At 51.2% G+C, this 21204-nt stretch overlaps 1 protein-coding gene across 2 annotated transcripts; it reads left to right on the top strand.

The window, feature by feature from the left end:
* The first annotated feature begins 466 nt into the window (after nt 1–466).
* Klhl42 (kelch like family member 42) lies at nt 467–20706 on the top strand. 2 transcript variants are annotated; one of them, XM_075982238.1, is made up of 3 exons: nt 467–1495; nt 10287–10480; nt 15688–20706. In XM_075982238.1, the coding sequence occupies exons 1-3, from the start codon at nt 660–662 to the stop codon at nt 16137–16139; spliced, it is 1482 nt and encodes a 493-aa protein (XP_075838353.1). In that variant the 5' UTR covers nt 467–659; the 3' UTR covers nt 16140–20706. The 2 variants fall into 2 exon arrangements, with proteins under 2 accessions (XP_075838353.1, XP_075838354.1); XM_075982239.1 differs by lacking the exons at nt 467–1495; nt 10287–10480 and adding an exon at nt 10503–10523.
* Nucleotides 20707–21204: the final 498 nt, after the last annotated feature.

Raw genomic sequence — 21204 nt, 5'->3', positions numbered from 1 at the left:
GGCCACTGGCTCTCCAGAGACCCTGCTCTGCCGTCTCCGGTGCTGGAGCCCTGAATATGCCATTGCCCTCCTGTCTGTCTGTCTGCCTGCCCGCCTTGTCCATGGAGTTAATAACTTTTCTAAAACTCCTTAGCTCCAGTAATCCTTCAGTGAACTCATGAACCACCAGACTGGTCACAGTTCAAACTCTAACAGTTATGACTGGTCCCTGAAATCTCACACAGGAACCGCCGAGCTGCGGCGGGAAACTTGTACAAATGACTTGTGCTTAGGGAGAAGGCACCGCGAACCCGCGCGTTTGTTTGCTTCTTAACCAATTAACAAAAAGTTTAAAGGCCGTGCTGGAGGAACGCACAGTGCTGCAGCGGAAGTCGGGAGTTCGGTTCCCGTGTAGGGCGGCTCACAACCGCTCGTCCCTCGGGCTTGCGGAGTCATCTGCCGCCTTTGGCTTCCCGTCGCCTGCGCTCACGCGCACGAACCCACACAGACACGTCGATAAAAGACACAGAGAGGCCATTTACACGGAGGGCGCCTGACGTGCCGGCGGGGCCTAGCCCGGGGCCGCGGCGGCGGAAGGAAGCGCAGGCCCGGCTCGGCGGAGGGTGTGAGCCCAGGGGAGGAGCCTGCGCGGCCGGGCGGCTGGGCGCAACGGCCCAGCCATGTCCGCCGAGGAGATGGTACAGATCCGCCTGGAAGACCGTTGCTACCCGGTGAGCAAGAGCAAGCTGATCGAACAGAGCGACTACTTCCGCGCGCTCTACCGCTCCGGCATGCGCGAGGCCGTGCGGCCCGAGGCCGGCCCCGAGGTGCAGCAGCTACGCGGCCTGAGCGCACCGGGCCTGCGGCTGGTGCTGGACTTCATCAACGCGGGCGGCGCGCGCGAGGGCTGGGGCCTGGCGGAGGACGAGCTGGCCGAGGCTAGCGTGCTGGCCGAGCTGGTGGAGGCCGCGTCCTTCCTGCAGGTCACGGCGCTGCTACGCCTGTTGCTGTCGCATGTGCGTCTGGGCAACTGCTTGGAGCTGTACCGCCTGGCTCAGGTGTACGGGCTGCCCGACCTGCAGGACGCCTGCCTGCGCTTCATGGCCCTGCGCTTCCACCAGGTGCTGTGCCAGCCGCACTTCCCGCTGCTGCTGTCGCCGCCGCCGGGTCCCGGGGACTGCAGCCTGAAGCAGAGGCTGAGGGAGGACCGCATGCGCGGGACCCCGGTCCTAGTGGCCCTGGGGGACTTCCTCGGGGGACCCCTGGCCCCGCATCCCTATCAGGGGGAACCCCCGTCCATGCTTAGGTACGAGGAGAGCACGGAACGCTGGTTCCCATTGGCCAACAACCTGCCCCCTGACCTGGTGAACGTCAGGGGCTATGGCTCAGCCATCTTGGACAACTACCTCTTCATCGTGGGCGGGTACAGGATCACCAGCCAGGAGATCTCGGCCGCACACTCCTACAACCCCACCACCAACGAGTGGCTGCAGGTGGCCTCCATGAACCAGAAGCGGTAAGTGCCAGCTTCATTCATTGCCCAGCTGTTTGCTGGCCAGAGGCGGTGGCATCTCGCTGAGGGCTGCTGGCCTCGTCGCGCCTGGCGAAGCTCCCAGAGAGCCCAGGGCTCGCCAGGAAGAAGTCACCTAGCCCAGTCACCGGCCTTCTTACCGGTGCAGCCTTATGCTTCTCTTTCTCAATGTGCTCGCAGAGGATACTGCAAAAGACAACTGCTGTTTTTCCCGTCTCTTTTTCTTTCCTGGTCTGATCCGAACTATAATGCGGTTTGGGCAGCAGCTAATGCTGGCTTTGGGGGAACTTTTGTTGTTGCTGTCAGTGACTTTGGGTAGGAATCCGCTATCCCTAGGATGACATTAATACGCGCCACATAGGGGTTATTTTCTTTTTCCCTTTCATTCTCCCCTCTTTTATCCTCCCTAGACAGCAATCATCTTTGACCCAAAACTTGAGCCCCGAGTGGTCACCTACAGAACGGGCATGCCCTGGTCCCTCTGTAGGGTCCCTTGCGGCAGTACCATCAGCAGAAAGCCTACATACTACCCTCCTGCTTATGTTTGGTGGCTTTCCTTTATCTCGGTGCGTTCCTCCGGCTGGTCTTGAGCTCCTGGACTTGCTAGGCCCAAGTGATCCTCCTGCTTTCTACTACTGCAGCCGGCTTTCTACAGTAAATAATCTCTGTTACCTATAACTTCAGATGAAATGCCTCCACCATGCCAGTGGTTGTCAGACTATCATTTAGGGAATGAAAAAAACCAGCTTGGTTGAGTCTATGAAGCTGTGGACTCATAGGGCCAGAGGCATTTCTTCTTCCCTCCTTCCCTCACCTTTCCCTTCCTGTGGAGTTCTCTTGCCTTGACCCTGGGTGACTTGGAGAAGAAAAGGCACAGCTTGGGGCCAGGGTGGGAGGAGAAGTAAGGAGAGGAGTCAGGGGAAGAACATGAGAGAGAAGCAGATAAAGGAAGAGAAAGGGAGTCAAGACTGCAGGGCCCAAGTTGCCTGGGAAGTGAGATCCTGTGTTGCAGGCTTGTTCCCCCCGGCTGCTTAGAAGGCTGAAGCAGGTAGGTTCCACGTTAAGGACCTTTCTAGGTTACAGGTGAGTTCCAGGCCAGCCTGGATGATGAAACAAAACTCAGAAGAGTGGGGAAACGGTATCTCAGTGTGTGTTGGAGCGTTTGCTAACCACTCATGAGGCCTGGATTCAATCACCAGCATCCCAGGAGCAGAGAGAAAAGTGATCAGGAGAGGACTGGCAGGTTACTCTCCACCAGGCCACCGCCTGCTGCCTTCCAAGTCCCGCTGTGGTCTCCACCCTGAACTGGAACCGCCTGGGCCCATCACAGGACCAGTGACTCTGAGGTCAGAGGTTATTTGCAGAAACAGATCTTGTTCTGCTGGCTCAGACGTGAAGAGCACTTGCTGCTCTTGCTTAAGACTGGTGTTCAATTCCCAGCGCCCACACTGGGTGCTGTAACTGCAGCTGCAGGGCATCCGGGGCACTCACATGCATGTGTGCATACACATACAGGCACGCAAATAAAAATAAAAAATAAATCCTAAAAATCCTGGCAGGCTGAAGCATAAGAAGTAGAGATGAATGTGTCACTCACTCCCTGTCCCTTCCCGAGGTACTAGCTAGGGGTTGGGGGGGGGTCGTCTACTCTCCTGTAATATGATACTTACATCAATCACATCATCCTGGCTTGAGAGGCTGAGGCAGGAAGATCCGTTGTCTAGACTGAGCTACAGAGACCCTTTCTGAAAACAAACAAAAACAAAATAATAAAGCTTAGCATCAAAAGTGTTATCTCAAAATACTTTTTAAGTGCCCTAATTAATCAGCAAAGGTGGTGCTCTGAGATTGGGTGGAAGGTTATAGGTCCTGTCTTACCTCTCTCCTGCATTTCTGAGATTGGGTAGAAGGTTCTAGGTTCTGTCTTACCTTTTCCTTGCGTGTCTGAGATCGGGTGGAAGGTTCTAGATTCTGTTTTACCTCTCCCCTGCTTGTCTGAGATCGGGTAGAAGGTTCTAGGTTCTGCCTTACCTTTCCCCTGTGTGTCTGTCTCCAGCTCCATCCACTTGGACTAGGGATGGTGACCTTAACTCCACAGTCCTGACCCCCTCACCTGTCTTTTCTTTTCAGCCTGAGATCCTTGGTCCCTTTGCCTCAAAGTGTTTTTTCTGTTCTCTTTAAACATGGTCAAGCTGTGTTGCACTCCTGCCTCACAAGGAAGCTAAAGTGAGTTCCTCCGCCTTCAGTGCGGTGCCAGGCACCTGAAGCAGCTCCAGGAAGGGAGGGTTTGTTTTGGCACATGGTTGAGGGCAGAGAAGGCGTGGTGGTGAGAGCCTGAGGGAGCAGTCAGGAGTGATGGATGCTGGTGTCGAGCTTGCTCTCCTTTTTATAGTCTGGATCCTAGATGGTAGAATAGTGCCGCCCACTTTCAGGATAGATCTTCCCTTCTCAGTTAATCTAGAACATTCTTCGTGGACCGCCCGCCCAGAGCTTCTCTCTGTAGTTCTAGATCCTGTCGAGCTGAAAATATTAGCCATTGCCACGTGTCCCTTGATTATTTCACTGTGAGAAATTATATTTCATTCTGAGATAAGGGGAAGCGGCTGTGTGGGGAGGGGGTATTATTAGGGACCAAGAATGACGGCCAAGAACACACAGTGGAACAGAGTGGCTCAGCTCATGGCAGAGGGGTGTGTGTCCGTGTCCAGTCTTGTCACAGTGTCACGTGACTCCATCTATAGCTGATGCACTGATGAGGTCAGAGGCTCCTGGCTCAGCCCTCCCTAAATCCACTTGTGAACAATGCAAGGGGACCAACCCTTCAATGCATGAGCCTTTTACCCACTAGGTACCCAAACCTACACATGCATGTTAGGTATTATAAATGCGTGGATGCTTACATAAATATAGGCGTGGCGAGCATTATCATCTGGAGCTATGCGTGTATATATTTCTGAGTGAGTGGGGCATGTATCTGCATAATTTTACTCTAAAATTATTAGAGTACTTAATGGTTCTTCTAATTAATGGTTATTGTATATGTATATTTGTAACGATTACTTAAACTCTTCTTTTATTAATAGAAGCTTGGGAGTCAGATATGAGCTTAAAGCCTGACTGATCAGAGAAGTGAGGTCCTCTCTCTCTCCATCTTTGATTCAAACTGGCCACAAATCTTTCTAACCCCTCCCTACTACTTCCTGTGTCTCTCTATATGTCCTGGGTTCTCCAAAACCTCTATGACTGATTCTGGTCAGCTAGCAGCTGGCTTTGTTTTCTGATTCAAGGTAAATTTTATTGTCAGTTGGGAGCGTCAGAGTGTGATCAAAATATCCCACAAATTTTTTTTTGTGTGTGTTCACATTATTGATATAATTTCTGGTTTGGTTTTCTTTGTTATTTTATTAATTTTTTTGAGCCAGGATCTCACGTATCTAAGTGGGCCTTGAACTCTGTATCTGAGCATGGCCTTGCATTTCTTCACTTCCTGCCTCCACCCCAGGAAGCTGGGATTAGTGGCACACACCAGCACACTGGGTTGTTGTCTTAGTGTGTGATTCAACACTGGAGTCCTAAAGTGGTAGGGTGAGTGATGTCAGTGAGTAGAAGAGTGGGTGGCAGTTCTGGGGGACCTGGTGTCCGTGTGTCACCCACAGACCTCCTCACCCTGGACCACCCTGGTTATTCCCTAGTGGAAGTGAGGAGTCAGGGTGTGAGGTAACGGAGTCTCTAGATGTTGGCAATTGATTCTGTCTTGAAAACAAGGGAATCACCAACAATTGGAACGTGGCGCAGCAAGCAGAATGCAGCTCAGTGCTGGCCATGCAAGCGCGCAAGCCCCGGTTCCTAGACCCTGGGTTTGAGTGGCTGCATGCAAGAGGCAATTTTATCTTTTCAGCTGGATTTGCTGTGTGTGACTCTTTTATATCCTGTCCATGGAAGTTTTCTCCGGCTGAGAATGTGGACTACGCCTCGGTACCACGTTCTGTCATACGACTTTGCCTTTTTGTGCTGAGATGTGAATCTCTGAGATTTCTTTTCAAGGTACAGTGTAAAGTTACAGGCTTGAAAATGACCGTATCGGCCAGTGAGATGATCTTTGTTGTTAAAGCCACATACAGGCAAACCTGATGATGAGCGGAGTTCAGGACTCACATGGTAGAAGGAGAGGATTGGTTCCTACAAGCTCTTCTTTGACCTTCCCATGTGCCGTGGCCTGTTTATGTGTTCGCACGCACACGCACACACACACACGTAATTTTTTAAAAATAAAATGACTGTACAAGTCCCAGCATTTTTTTTTATTTTGGAAGCTTTTTTCAGGCATAAAACACCGGTTCGTTGTCTGAACACAGATTTGACTCTTGACATGTAAAAGCTTGCGTGACCACAGAATTGCCTCCCCCTCCCCACCTTAATTAGGGGCGGCTTGCAGGAACTGGCCACTGACTGCAGCTGGCCTTTGGAACCGTCCTTAAATGTCTAAGATTGTTCCTAGGGTCTCCCTCTGCCCTGGCTTCTGCTCCGAAGGTGGAGCCAGGTGGGCCCTGTTTGTGTGAATGCAGCAAGGTCGGAGAGGCCTCATGGGCAGCCAGCTGCTGGCAGAGGAGCCCAAGGGGGGAACCCTAGAGGGACTTTGTCCTGCTGGGGAGCCCACACAGCTGGACTCCAGGGGAGGAGAGAGAGTGGCAGGCCTGTTAACCTCTGCAGCCGAGTTGTGGCCAACAGTTGAAACTGCTTTTTGAGTTTCCCACAGGTGGTTGGAGCCACAATGAGCGCTTGTGTTTCCCACCTTCTCCCGTCTCCATCCTGGTCCCCAGCGGAGGTCACTACAGCGCTTGTGTTTCCCACCTTCTCCTGTCTCCATCCTGGTCCCCAGCGGAGGTCACTACAGCCCTTGTGTTTCCCGCCTTCTCCCGTCTCCATCCTGGTCCCCAGCGGAGGTCACTACAGCCCTTGTGTTTCCCACCTTCTCCCGTCTCCATCCTGGTCCCCAGGGGAGGTCACTACAGCAGAGGCAGGGAGGGGAAGGAGCGACCGAGGAACTGGATGGGGACGCGCACACTGTCCAGGCCAGGGAGGAATGTTGAGTTTCACAGTCACAGAATTGTCTGTAGCAAGCCACGGTGGCTTTTTGTTTCCGGAACTCTGTTTCTGGGTCAAGCGTTGTCCTCACCTCATCATTAACCCCAGCAACTCTGCGAGGCTGGCTTTGTTATTGGCCCCATTTCTCCAGAGAGTCTAACTTCCTTTCACGCGGTCACAGGACGAGACCCCACTCTGGGCCATCGCCCTCCTCATTATGGTTTTCACGGCTGTTGGTCGGGGGCCAGGTGTTTAGCAAAGTTCTCATCACTTAGGTTTGAAGTGTGTGCTTGAATCAGGGTCTTGCTGTATAGCTCAGCTTGGTCTCTCACTGTGTAGCCCAGGCTGGCTTTGAACTCTTAAGATTATCCTGCATCAGCCCCTATGGAATCATACCCCCTCCCTGCCTCTGCTTTGGAAACTGAACCCAGGGCCTCGGGCGTGCTAAGCCATGCTCCATTGTCGTCAGGCTGTGACTGAAATCCTCGAGGGCTTTTTATTTCTTCTCAGTGAAATGAAAATTAAATTGCAGCCATGTCTAATTTTCCCCACTTGCTTTTTATTTATTGTAAACGAGTCATATACAGCTACAAAATGGAGGCTTATTTGGTATGACAGTTAGCATCTTCCTTCCTGAACAGAGTGTGTCAGGGGCCAGTATGAAGGGAGAAGAGGTAACTGGGAAGTTATCGGTGGCTCAGACGCACAGCACCGTCCCGCTCCTGAGGTGGGCAGTGTGAGCCACTTGCAGACACTGCAAATGAGGTGTCGGGGTGTGCAGAAGGGATCACAGACTGCAGAGCTCTGGAGGCCCTCTGCGCTGCAATGAGAAGCCAGCCCTCTCCCATGGAGTTAAGAAGCTGCAGTCCAGGCTGGAGAGAGGGTTCAGCGAGTACGGAGGCTGCTGCTGAGCCTGACGACCCGTGCCCACCCCTGGGATGCGTGTGGTTGAAGGAGAGAACCAACGCCTGCAAGTTTTCCTCTGACCTCCATCTGCGCACTGTGGCATGCACACTCCCACACGCACACAGGTGCACACACATGCGCACGCGCGCATGCAGAAAGAGAGAGAGGAGCTGAAGCAATGGTTTCATAGTTAAGGGCACACACTGCTGTCCCAGAGGACCTGAGCTCGGTTCCCAGCACCCTTGTCAGGTGGCTCATGGTCGCTGTGGGCACCTGCATTCATCTGCCCTCACACACACCCAGCCTCATGTGTATGCAATTAAAAACAAAAAACAAATCTTTTAAAAAATAAAACCAAGGCTTAAGACATGAGGAAAATCACCCTCCTCATGCCCCATAGAGCAGCCTGTGTGCTTGACTCTACTTCAGAGATGGGGAAACTGAGGCACAGATCTACTGAGCTTCAGTCCCTGCCCCAGGTGGCACAGCTGTTCAGCAGTGGAGTGTAGATTTCCTTGTGCAAGCCCGGAGTTGGAGCCCTCAGCGATTTGCCTCTAAATTTAGCAGTCGGTTTGTTTTCAGGTGGCCAGCCCATCTGCAAGCAAACCCAACATTAATAAACGTTTCTCTTGACGAGAGCTCGCACGTACGGGGTTTGGAGGGATGAAGTTGTTTACTTAGCTGCCTGTCCGATTGGTCTCAGGAAAAAAAAAAGGCCCTTACCTGTTTGCTTAAGACAGAGGAGCATGCTGGATGAATCCCACACGGTGTTTTGATATTACAGAATTTACTATCTGTGTACCTGTGGGAAGTGAAACCAGCCTGAGCCGGTCAGGATTTAGTGCCTGTTTACAAACGTTATTTCCTCTGGTTCACCAGATCTGCACACACAGGGAGGGCATCATGGTTGGACGTTAAGGACCATTGGCAGTGGGGACCCCCCAGTTGCTGCCACCAGGGTGAAGTCCATCTGCATGGCTGGCTGGGTTTAACGGCTCCGAGGCTCTAGGTGAGGGACGCTGGGTTCGCCCTCTCGTTTGGAAAACAAAACGGAACCGGTTCTTGTGCATCCAGACACCGTAAAGCTCCGTACTTTCTTCGTGCTCTTGCTGGCGAATGCCGTACCTTGCTGTGGCCCTGGACTCGATCTTCCCACGCACACGGCCTGGGCTGCTGCTTTGCCTTTGTGGCTTCTGCCCCGTCTTTCCTCCAATGTCCTTCCTGGAGCAGTCCTTGTTGGAGTTAGACACAAGGGCCGTGTCCAGCACGCTCATTTCACGTGGCACAAAGCCTCGAGGTTGTGCCGAGAGCATCTCTTGCTTGCGTGTTTAGTCCCTAGGGTGAGATCCCCCCACCCCCACGTTAGAGGTGAGGAGCTGAAATGGACAGGCTGCCCAGTCTTTGTGTTGTAGCCCACTGCAGGCTTGTGAACTTGCCTGTTGTGTGTCTCTACAGAGGGGTGGGGACTCCCTCAGAACAAACTGACTTTGTCTTACTCAGCTAATATTTGAAGCTGACGAAAACACATTTGTCGAGACACGTGTTTGTTAATATCTATAAGTAAACTACTGGACCAGAGGATTTTAATTCGTTCATCTTAGCCCTCCCACTTATATATAGCAGTTGGGTGGTATATGAGCTGCCCTCTGGTGAGGGGGTGGGTCCCTACTGGTGGCTATGGGTCTTCTTGGCCACCCGTTAATGCCTCTATTGTACCTGGATGGAACCTCCTCTCTGAGGGAAAATGAATGAGCCATTCTGGGAGGAGAAAGCCTAGAGGTGCGTCTGTGAGTCTGTGTTCTCTCTCTCTCTCTCTCTCTCTCTCTCTCTCTCTCTCTCTCAAAGATGTATTTTAAAAATATTTAAATTTATGTTTGTATGAATATATGCCACCTGTGTGCAGTGCCTGAGGAGGCCAGAAGAGGGCGTCAGATCCCCAGAGCTAGAGTTACAGGAGGTTGTGAGCTGCCATATGGGTGCTGGAAACTGAACCTGGGTCCTCTGCTAGAGCAGCCAATGCTCTCACCACTGGGTCCTCGCTCCAGCCGTGCTTTCTCTCTGGCCTGTCCCCCTGGAATATCATGTCCTAGCGTCTGTAGGTAGTGATCCTCCTTGTCCCTGCCCCGTTCACTTCTTCCCTTCTCCTCCCCCACCTTCAGGCTGGTCTTGGGTATTTCTTCCCCAGCTGGTGACGCTGTTTGGTGAGGTTGTGGAATGTTTAGAATGTGGGTCTCTCAAGGGGTGGGATTTGAAGGCTACACCAAGCTGCTGCCTGGTTCCTTTCCCCTCTGGTGTAGGAGTTCCTTCTGTTTGTGTGTTGCTTCCATTGGCTGATGAACAAAGAAACTGCTTTGGGCCTGATAGGGCAGAACTTAGGTGGATGGAGAAGACAGAACTGAATGCTGGGAGGAAGAAAGCAGAGTCAGGGAGAAGCCATGGATCCTCCGCCTCAGACAGAACACAGGTTAGAATCTTGTCAGGAAGCCACAGCCAAGTGGCAATACACAGACTAATGGAGATGGGTTAAATAATATGTAAGAGTTAGCCAATAAGAAGTTAGAGCTAATGGCCAAGCAGTGTTTAAATTAATACAGTTTTTGTGTGGTTATTTTGGGGCTAAGCAAGCCGGTCGGCAGGGACAAACAAGGGGCCCTGCTCATTGTAACAACTGGCGCTTCAACGCGGTCAACTACATCCACGTAAAACCTGAGAGGGTCTGCTGGAGAGCTTCCTCTCTCCACATCTCGACCAGGACTGACCTTGTGGGCTTGTTTCTTTCTTTCAGCTCTAACTTCAAGCTTGTGGCCGTCAGTTCGAAGCTCTACGCCATCGGCGGGCAGGCGGTGTCCAACGTGGAGTGCTACAATCCTGAACAAGATGCGTGGAATTTTGTGGCTCCCCTGCCAAATCCTCTGGCGGAGTTCTCTGCCTGCGAGTGCAGGGGGAAGATTTACGTCATTGGCGGCTACACCACCCGAGGTGAGGGGGAGGGAGGGCATCATTGGCGGCTACACCACCCGAGGTGAGGGGGGAAGGGAGGGCGTCAACTGCTTTTGCATAAACTGTAGCGGCCCGGGCAGGGCAAGACTGGCCGGAAGAAGCTGTGTGTCTGAGTTTGATTTTGCGCACCAAATGCGATAGACTCGCCTAAGGAAGCCAGTTCGATGATGGCATGAGTTAGCGAGCAAGGACCTTCGGGGCCTTCTGTGCGCCTGGTCATGGTTCAAATGGCAGAGAGGAAGCACGAAGGATTGTGAATATTCCTTGTGCTTCTGGAAACCCAGCCTTGCGGTCAGCACCTGAAGCCTGATGTTGGAGTTTCGGGTCACAGCTTTGCTTGGGAGGGAAGCATAAACCACCGGTGCCATGCCAGACCTGAGTTGAGGCTTTGCTTTACTGGACAGGCCCTGTTCCTTTGTCATTGGGTGGGCGGACGTGAACACAAGAGAGCTCCCTAGACCAGATGATAGTGCCCGAGTGGCGTGTTCTATGACCTTGTGTGCTTTTTTCTCCGTGGTAGGCATTTTATAGGAGCAGTGTGGAAATAGGACCATCCCCAGGTTTGGTGCTACTGTGTGTAGCCAGGAGATCCCAGGCACCATGGCTGTGGAAGAGGGGCAATGCTGGGTGCAGGAGAGAACTGCGCCCCTTTCCTCTTTGCCTCCTCGGAGGTCTCTTGGCCTCGGGGATTTCTTCCGTGTTGGGTGTACCTGACATGCAGCGCCCACGGCTGAAGGAGAGGTGTCTCTAGACTCGTGGAGTTGCTGGTGTCGTGGTCAGCTCATGATTCACTGGCGTGTGATGTGTGATGGACAGGGCCAAGTCATTTATGGTGTGATGGGGCAGATGGAGCTTTCCGGCCCTGACCGATGAGACTCTGGGGCTGCAAATGACCGTGTGGAACTTTGTAAATGACAGACACTTGCATAGTATTTACATAGGTGACCCAGAACTGGGTGTGAGGGTGCAGCCCAGCAATCCTAGCACTGGGGAGGCAGAGACAGGGGGATCAAGACTTTAAGGTGAGTGGGAGAGAGTAGACCATGTCTCTCGGGGAGGAGAGAGAACACTCCCTCATCTCTTTAACTCTCTGCCTGATGGCTTCACCATGCGTCTCTGCCTGTCTTCATGGGACTTCTCCACGAGTCGCTGTCTCTAATAAGGATTCTTGTACCTGGGTTAGCAGTCCTGAACCGTCTCTGTGTAATATCATCACTTATATGACTACAGATCTGTTTTTCAAATTTTCATCTTTTTTTCTCACTGGTTGGTGCTGAGGTTGAGGAGGTGAGCCTGCCTTTGGGTGGGGGTTCCCCACTCCCATTTGTAGGTGGCCGGTGTATGTGTGCATCTGAGGAGAGGCAGAAGCAGAGGGATGTGTGTTCAGGAAGCCCTGAGTTCTTCCTCAGATGCTGCCACTTCCCGGTGACCGCCATGAGGATAAGAGGCTTATTTAGTGTTTTCTCAATGGAGAAAAGAGAATTTGCCTTTGTTAGTAGTCTTCCGCTGCGGCTCAGGGCACAGCCATCAACTGACGTGTTTAGACAGCCCTAGCCTCTGCCATGCCTGAATGCTTCATCTCTGTCTCTGGTTTTCTAGTGAAGTAGCTAGCTGGTTGCCTTCCTACAGACATTTCTCCTTTCTTTTAGGTGGTGTGGTTTGTGTTGTATAGAGCGCTGTAGCGCAATCCTCCTGTGTGAGCCTCGGGTGCTAGGTTACGTGCATGAACCTCTGACTCCTTCCGATGGAGACGGAACGCACCGTGGCTGACATGGAACCCGTGTGCCTCAGCTTCTCCCCCACACAGGAGCTGCCACGTCCTACTGGGGACGCCGTCCTTCTGGTAGATTTCCTGGCTTTTCCATGACCTTGGCTGAGCAAATGGGCTGTAGATTCGACCTGGAAAACCCTTCCTGTGTGTTTTGAGCTTCAGAAGCCACCACTAGTGTGCCTTCCTCACTTAGGCCACCCAGGATGATGTCCGTCCTGGATTCCCTGTGCCAGAGACCATGATGGGCGGTCAGGCGGTGAGGCTGGATGGGTGTTTGTGTTCCAAGCGAGAGGGCTGGGCACTGCTGTCCTCTCTAGCCCTTTTCTGTTCGGCTTTTCCACCACTTCCTGGTGGTTCCCGTTTCAATCAGGTCTGCCTAATTGTTAAGAAAAGGACCAACAAAACAGAACAACCAAGAAGAAATAAGAACCAGGGCTTGAGTTGGAATCTCATCCTGTTGACTTCTTAAGAGACTTAAAATTCAGTAAATAACGGCTCATAACTTTTTGTTTGTTTTTGAGACAGGATTTCTCTGTTATGTAGCCCTGGCTGCCCTGGAACTGCATATATAGCCTAGTCTGGCCATGACCTCATCCAGTCCCACCTCTGCTGGGATTGAGGGTGTATACCATCACACCTGGCTCTTTCTTGACTTTTATAGTAGAACTGATTATTTTGGTTCTAGGCAGTAGAGAAATGGAGGTGCACGGTGTGGACCCCTATCCTTGTCATCTTGTTACTCGGGAGGCTGGGGCAGGAGAATTGCTACAACTTTGAGGCCATCCTGCAGTACATAGTGAGTTCCAGGTCAGCTGAGCGCAGCTAGAGAATGAGGCCTCTTCTCAACAGACAGCAGAAATCCAGTGGGAAGTCACAGCAACCCTAGAGGGCAGAGGGATCCATGCTAAATGTAAAGACCAAAAGATTATCCCGCCAAGTCAGACCACGATGCAGTGGCCTGAGCCAGTGCTGACCACCACTCAGACCGCGTTGCAGGGGCCCGAGCCAATGCTGAGTGGAGGGAGCTTGCACAACTCCCAGGAAGGCCTGCAGGCTGTCTACTGGAGTGAGGAGAAAGTTCCACGTGACCCAGGCAGGTGTCCTTGGTAGATTAACAAGAGTTCCTTGTCTGGCCCCTAGAGTCTTGTTACCTGGCCTATAGAGATGTGCGGACCTGTGTGAGGACCAGAAGGCAGTTTCCTAGGGGTGGAAAGCCTGTGGGCATGGGGACCCGCATTCACTAAGGACCTGGGTTCTCTGTGTCCTGCTCGTTGGGAACCAGATTTGGCTCTGGAGCTTTTCTGTCTGTCTGTGTCACCTCCGCCTGCTCTGTCTTTCTCAGATAAGGTTTCACTGTGCAGCCAGGGCTGGCCTCAAGTTTGCAGTCCTCCTGCCTCAGCCCCTGAGTGTCATGGTTACAGATGCCAGACCTGACTGTGGAGCTCTTACTGGTAGCTGCAGGTGAGGTGGGGGTGGGATGGGTGTTCACCTTTGCTGCGGGAGTGTCAGTTGCTATGGGCGGGTCTGTTGCTATGGAAGAGTCTGTTGCTATGGGTGGGTCCATTGCTATGGGAGGGTCAGTTGCTATGGGCGGATCTGTTGCTATGGGTGGGTCTGTTGCTGCGGGAGGGTCAGTTATAGGAGGGCCTGTTGCTATTGGAAGATACATCGATATGGGAGGGTACACGGTTGCTATGGGCGGGTCTGTTGCTATGGGAAGATAACATCGAAACGGTTATGTGCTGGTCCACTGCTGGGTGCTTGTTCTTGGTTGGCTCCCAACCAGAGCTGTTTTTAACCACTGATAGTTTTTGTTGTTTAACAATAACTTTCTTTTCTGGGCTTAATCCCAGCACTCGAAGGCAGAGACAGGTGGATTTCTGTGAGTTTGAGGCAGCCTGAGCTAGTTCCAGGACAGCCATGGCGGTTACACAGAGAAACCCTGTCTCAAAAAACAATCGCAACAAAACAAAAACGAACAACAACAACAACAACAAAAACTTCATTTTTTAAAAATTGCTAATACTTTCCTTTCCTTGCTGTAGCTAAGACCATTTACGCTTTCCTAGAGAAGAAAATATTTTAAAAAATCAGTTTAAAAAGAGCAAAGCGAAGCCCTGCATTTTTAATCTCGCAGCGTGATTTTCTGTTTTTCTTATTTTGCAGTGTTGGGGACATCGCCGGGGCTGGGAACCACATGCACACTAGCAAGCATTCTTGGCTTTCTTTTTCCATTTACTCACTGAGTTTCCAGAGCTAGCCTCGAACTCACTCTGTAGCACAGGCTAGCCTTGAACTTGAAATCCTCTTACCTCAGCCTCCTAAGCAGCTGGTATGACAGGCATTTTTTTCTCAAAAAAAAGGGACTATATTTATTCTCCAAGAAATTAGCTATTAATTAAAAGCAACGACAGAAAAGGCTTTTTCCCTGGCTTCTAGTCACATGGCCACAAGCAGGCAGGAGACGAGGCCGTTGATGTGTCTCTGGGGCTGCACTGGGAAGCGGGTCTGTGAGTCTGCCGCTGTGGTGGGTAGGAGCTGAGACTTCTGTGTCTCCTGACAGGAAAGCCTGTTCTGCTGGCTTCAAGGACAGACCCTGCTGGGGCTGGGCCTGCCTCCTGTGTAGTCAGGCATACTTAACTGTCCATGAGAGTCTGAGGCTGTTGAAATGTATGCTGACCTTGTGGCTCAGCCGGTTGCTGTGGGGGCAGGCTGCACAGGCCAATGGCAGAGAACGACGCTCTACGAGGCATTATTCTAGGGTTTCCAGCGCTTTCTCCTGAGGCAGGCTGTGTTTGCAGTGCTGTGGATCCTGTTTGTTGACACCTGTCTAGGGCTAACTGGATGTCTGGGTAGACATACCATCATTCTGCCAAGGACTAAGTTTTACGACGCGGGCTTTCTATTTTGTGTGAGGCAGCATAGGTCTCCAGAGTTCTGATATCCTGGGCTGCTCGTTAAAGCAGAATTCACTGCAGTGGTGAGATGGTGCCCTGAGCGAGGCCGCAGCCAGGGCTTGCTGAGTTAACTCTTCCCTCAGAGAAGCCGTGGCCCAGCTCTGAGGCCTACAGCATCTGCCTGCAGCCATCGTCTACAGCGGCATCCACAAGTTGTCCTTAAGACAAAGCTGCCCTTTCCCGGCTGCCCTCAGACTCACGGTGCTTCTGTCTAGCTCTTCCTAGTGCTGGGACTGTAGGCAGTGAGCCCCCAGGCTTGGCTTCTGGCTTCGGGGTTCTGAGGGCCTCCCAGATGACCCCTTCCCCTTCTGCTTGGAAAACCATTTCCCTAGCCCCTGCCTTTCTGACTGAGCTTCGGCTGCCTACGGTCACATGGTATGTGTGGTGAAGCTGGGTCCCCCCTGCCCGGGTGGCGCACGTCCCGGCCACTTGTCATCTGGCCTCCTTCTGTGTTTCAGATCGCAACATGAACATCCTGCAGTACTGCCCGTCCTCTGACCTCTGGACGCTCTTTGAGACCTGTGACGTCCACATCCGCAAGCAGCAGATGGTGTCCGTGGAGGAGACCATCTACATGGTGGGCGGGTGTCTCCACGAACTGGGGCCAAACCGCAGGAGCAGCCAGAGCGAGGACATGCTCACTGTGCAGGCTTACAACACGGTCACCCGACAGTGGCTCTACCTGAAAGAGAACACGTCCAAGTCGGGCCTGAACTTGACCTGTGCCCTGCACAACGACGGCATCTACATCATGAGCAGGGACGTCACCCTGTCCACCAGCTTGGAGCACCGGGTGTTCCTCAAGTACAACATCTTTGCTGACAGCTGGGAGGCCTTCCGGCGGTTCCCAGCCTTTGGGCATAACTTGTTGATTTCCTCTCTCTATCTGCCCAACAAAGCAGAGACCTGAATGATTTAACAGTATCAGAAGAACAATCCGGTTCAAGATTGGAGGAAGGCAACCCTCTGGCATTCTGACTCCAGAAGGGCACAGTAGATTAACATAGGCCATGTATGTCCGAGGCTTGGCTGGCTGTAAATAAGCTTACTTGAAAACTTGGGGGAAGGACACCAACATTATCCCTTCTAGCTTGTTTTACACATCATAGGAACAAATGCCATAAGTATTCTTCCAAACCTAACAGTCTTGGGCCAACGACCAAAACTCAGCATTAGAAAGTAGACAGCCAGGGTCTGCCCCGCAAGGGCCGAGGTCAGCATCTGCCCCTATGGACTATTTGGATGGCTTTTTTTCTATGTTTTCCCCTCTGGGGGTGGAACCTAGGGCCTCATGTTAGTCCCGTAAAGATGACTTTAAAAAAAAAAAGCTATTTCTTTAGGTCACCTGAGATGTCAGGAGTAGGGGATTTTCCTCTTTCATGTTCAGGGTTTTTTTTTTTTGACAAGCGTTAGGAACCTCCTCCTCACCCCTCCGGTCTCTCTTGCCACCCAGCTTCTCTGGTCAGGCGCCTTATTGTATATGTGTTTCAGGGACCCTCAGGTGTGTTCAGCCTTTTGACATTTAGGACTTGCATTACCGTTTCTAAAGTTCATGTACAATTGAGTTACCTTAAAAAAAAAAACCCTAATGTTTTAAGTAAGGTCCTGATGTTGAGTTAGCTAGTGATAGCTGTCCTCAGGGGCCCACAAGTTGTGACTGCCTCGCCTGCTGCAATGGTAGAGCCAGACAGAGACTCCGGACACGCAGCTGGTTCCTCCACACACTTGGATGAGCACACGCTAGCTACTTCTCCAGTCTGTCTGCAGTTGAGAAGGCTGCACAAACAGGCTGCTCAGCCTCTTTGGCTGTGTGCGGCAAATGCAGTCCTGTGTGGGCCACGGACCCTGCATTGTGAGGTCTCTTGTTTTTCGAAGATTGCTCTTGACATTTTATAAATGGAGCCTTAAATGAGGGAGTACTGCATAAGGAGAACACGCCTTTATGAGTTACTTTTATTGAATGTATTGAATATTTAGATCTTGTTTCAAGATTTAAAATTAAAAACAAACAGACAACTTTTGCACATCTGGATAAGGATTCCTGCGTAGGGGCAGATGTGCGGTCACCGTTTGCCTTTAAAGGTCAGGTGGCTGTAGCTCATTTACGTTAGAAAGGGGTGAGATTCCGCACAGACACTAACGGCCTCTGCTGGCATGTCTGAAGTGAGGTGCTGGCTCATGGCTCTCATGCCGACAGCAGTGAGCAACAGCTCTAGAGATTTCACCGAGGTGGTTCACGATGAATAAAGGGACCTGCCAATCATGGGTCCGTGTTTCTTAAAAAGACTTAAGAGCCCACTTAGCATGCGTGAGAGGCCCTGGGTTTAATCTCCAGCACTTACAGCAACAAGGCCCTCACCTACAGGAATTTCGATTGAAGAGCTTTTGCTATGACCGGCCGCTCTCTTGTAGTAGAGTTGGCTAACCCAGCCAGCAGTGCCCGGTCAGTGACAGCCGCCTTACACAGTTAAGAAAGCTCCGTAGAAAAGCCAAAACTACAGGCAGATCCATTCCTCTCAGCTGTTCTCCCAGTGGCTGGTCACGCCGAGGGGGATGACAACCCCCACCCCAAGTATCTTCAGGGTTTCTTTATAGCCATGCCTCTAATATACCCAGAGAGCCTGTTTATAAAACTTCTATTTGCACAGCTATTTAAAAATTCTGTGTTCGAGGCCAGCCTGAGCTACAGAATTCTAGGATAGCCAAGACTACACAAAGAGACCCCATCTCGAAAAACAAAACAAAACAAAAAAAAAATCTGTTAGTTTTTATTTGGGACTTGGTGACAGATCTCAGGGTCTTGTCACCAAATCTACTAGTAGCTGTCCAGTCTGTAACCTGCTTATAATGCTGTTGGAAGCTTGCAAGCCATTGCCTTATAGCCCAGGATAATTCCAAAGTCAGGATTCTCAGCCTGGCCTCCCCACTGCTGGGACTGTAGGCTTCGAGCAACCCTGCCTTTCTTTCTTGTTCCATTATTTTTTAAAATTGTTTATGCTGGGTTCTTTAAAAAAAAAAAAACAACTCTGAACTGAAATTGTCACCAAAAAGTGGTACTTATAAATAGATTTAATTTATATTTCGCTGTAGAACTGAGTTTTGGGGCGTCTATATTTCACTACTGCATTTTAGAATCTAGTTTATGTTCCCCACCGTGACTCTCCACGCCTTCACTGTATGCAGTTCAACCCCATATTCAGAGATGATGGGAGTTGAGGTAGCATTGGGCAGAGATGGGCGGTTAAAGGCACATCATTGTGTCTGCCAGTCAACCACTTCTCTTCCCAAGCGCCGTCTTTTGGGCGTATTTCCTAATGCCAGCAACTTGGACCAAATGGAGGTGTGCCGCTGCCATCTGCCAAGCTCGTAGGAACCTGGCCTGGTGGGTCGCCCTTGCACTGTTGATGGGTATGAGGGTCCAGATGCACAGACTCCCAACAGAATTCTGTTATTCTTGCTGCCAGCAGTGCTTAGGGAAGGACTGGGTGGCTGCTATGGTATCCATCTGCCTGCTCCTTCACCCCTGTGGGCGTTTTGATAGCTAGAGTTTCCTTCTGCTAGTACCAGTTGGAGGCTTCAGCCAATGGCTGTGTCTTTGAAACCCTTCCCACCTTCAGGCAGCTCCTTAGATGATACTGTCTTTTTATTTCCTTCCCGTTCCCTATTGCCTTACCCACCCCTAGATGTTTCTGAGGGGTTCTGATCCCACTGTGTGGCAGAAAGTGTCTGGGAGAACCCCCAGTGGGAGCTGCCTGCCAGAAGAGTCTGGTGCGTGGGTTGGTGGGGGAGCCCTGACGTCAGTGCTCCGACTCGAGAGGCTCCTCACCTCGGTACCCTGGAAAGGTTCTGAGATGATAGTGTGAGAACCCATAGCTTCTTCAGTCTGCTCTAAAATGTAGCATCAAAGAGTCTGGAAGGCTGGGCACGCCGGCCAGAAACAAAGGCTTAAGAGGAAGCATGAAACCAAAGACGACTGTGACCATCCTGTTTTCTGTTTTGTTTCTAAAACCAAGAACCCGAGAAATTCCAGAGGCCTTAGGTTTGCATTCAGGCTGAGGGAAGGAGAGTGTACGGCAGACAGAGGTAAATGTGTCCTTGTGCTAAAGTTGTTTAGGGGTGCCATCTGCAGATTCCTGGGTAACATTCAAGCCTGTTTGGCCAAAGAGGTAAACGGAGGCAGAGCTCTGATGTCTTTGTCAACCGGTGTTTAGTGAGTATGGCTTAGCGCTGCTGACCCAAGGGTCTGCTGAGGGCTTGTTCTAGACCAGGAGTGGGGAGTATGAGGTGTTTGCTCTCAGAAGACCTGATAGTCAGCGCTACCAGACATCCCTGCCAGCCCGCCAGAGTGGAGTGAGTACCATTTGCCACCCCTGCATCAGAGACAGTGGCTGGGCATGAAGGGAGCCGTGATTTCAGGAAGCAGTGAGCTGTGTCAACTCCATTCCCTGGTGACCAGAAACACTGTCAGTGCAAGACAGTGCTGAGCCCGGGACACCGACCGAGCTGTCATCACTCTCATTTCAACAAGGGTGTCGTCCAAGATGCCCGCTTTAGTCGGGCACACTGGGCCCTGTCTGGCGGCCTCTCGCATCTTGGCCCAATCTTCCCACTGCCTCGTGATTTAGTAGTAATCCCGGGAGCTGGTTTGTCCATAAATCTGAACACGTCCCATGTTTCGTTTTTTTACTATATGCTTTTTTAAAAAAGTTAACTACTTTTTATAATCCTTGCACTCCACAGTTTGTGAAAACACAGAGTGACGTAAAACCTGTTTAGAGTTCACTCCGCACTGTAGCCCCGCAGATGGTTCTGATGAAGGGAAGGGAGGCCACTGGGTAAGGGTTTGGTGTGAGCAAGCTCAGTGCTGGTACCTTTGGGCCCGTGCCTTTAAAACATTCCCTTGGAAGGGTGGAAGGCCTCAGTGACACCCCCTCAGACACGCTGTGCGCTGATTGGTTGAGTTTGCCTCTCTGTAATCGCCCAGTGCCCTCCCACCCTATCTCATTGTAGGTGTTTGCTCTTCACTTTCTTCTGTTAGTTTGGGAACACAACAGGAAATCCATAGCCACGCTGCCAGCTTGACACAGCCATGTTCACCCATTCCTACAGGAAGCCCATAAAACGTCCAAGAGGATCCATTCCAAAGAGCCCGGGGTGCTTAGTGTTTCCGTAGGGCTGGTTGGTGCTTTACGTAGTTTGTCACTGGCAAAGCAAAGGAAAATGTGACTTGTGTTCTGTGTCACTTCATGGTGGGCGTTTCACTGCCCCCTCCAGTGTTTCTTCCTTAGTTGTCTTTTTTATGGAAAAGGATAATCTTCAAGTTATGTTCTGTTATGACCGACACTTTGTTTGTTTGAAAGGTTATAGTTTGGACACTGTCACATAACCACAATGATTGTGAACCACAGTGCTGCATTCATTTTGTTTCTTTGGACTATGGAAGGAAATGTCTTAGAATAAAATGGTTCTCCATCAGCTTTCGATGTGTGGTAGATTCTGTTTCCAGCTGTGTGTGTATCCAGTGCTGCGCAGAGCTGGAGAGGGGAGTCCCGGATGAACTGGGAGGTTTGTGGGGTCCTGGCTGGCACGCTCAGTTAGGGGAGTGAACCCAGCCGGAGTGCGAACCACGCTAAACAGTGGGGGAACCAGAGGGGTGAGAGTTGTGCAACCAGGCCTGGCTTTTTAGTAACTTTTTAGAAAAGATTTTATTTTTAATTATGTGTGTATGTGGGAAGGTGTTGTAAGGAGGCCACTTGTTGGTTCTGGGCTGCTCAGCCCTGAAATAATCACATAGAAACTATATTAATTAAATCACTGCTTGGCCCATTAGCTCTAGCTTCTTATTGGCTAACTCTTACATCTTAATTTAATCCATTTCTAGTAATCTGTATATTGCCATGTGACTGTGGCTTACCAGGTAAACTTTTGTCTGACTCCTCTCTCTGCCTCTGCCTCTTTGCTCCCAGCATCCAGTT

Source organism: Microtus pennsylvanicus, chromosome 8 (assembly GCF_037038515.1).
Source record: "Microtus pennsylvanicus isolate mMicPen1 chromosome 8, mMicPen1.hap1, whole genome shotgun sequence".
Lineage (NCBI taxonomy): Eukaryota > Metazoa > Chordata > Mammalia > Rodentia > Cricetidae > Microtus > Microtus pennsylvanicus.
Note: the sequence above shows the minus strand (reverse complement) of the source record. Positions and strands in the feature narration are given on the sequence as shown.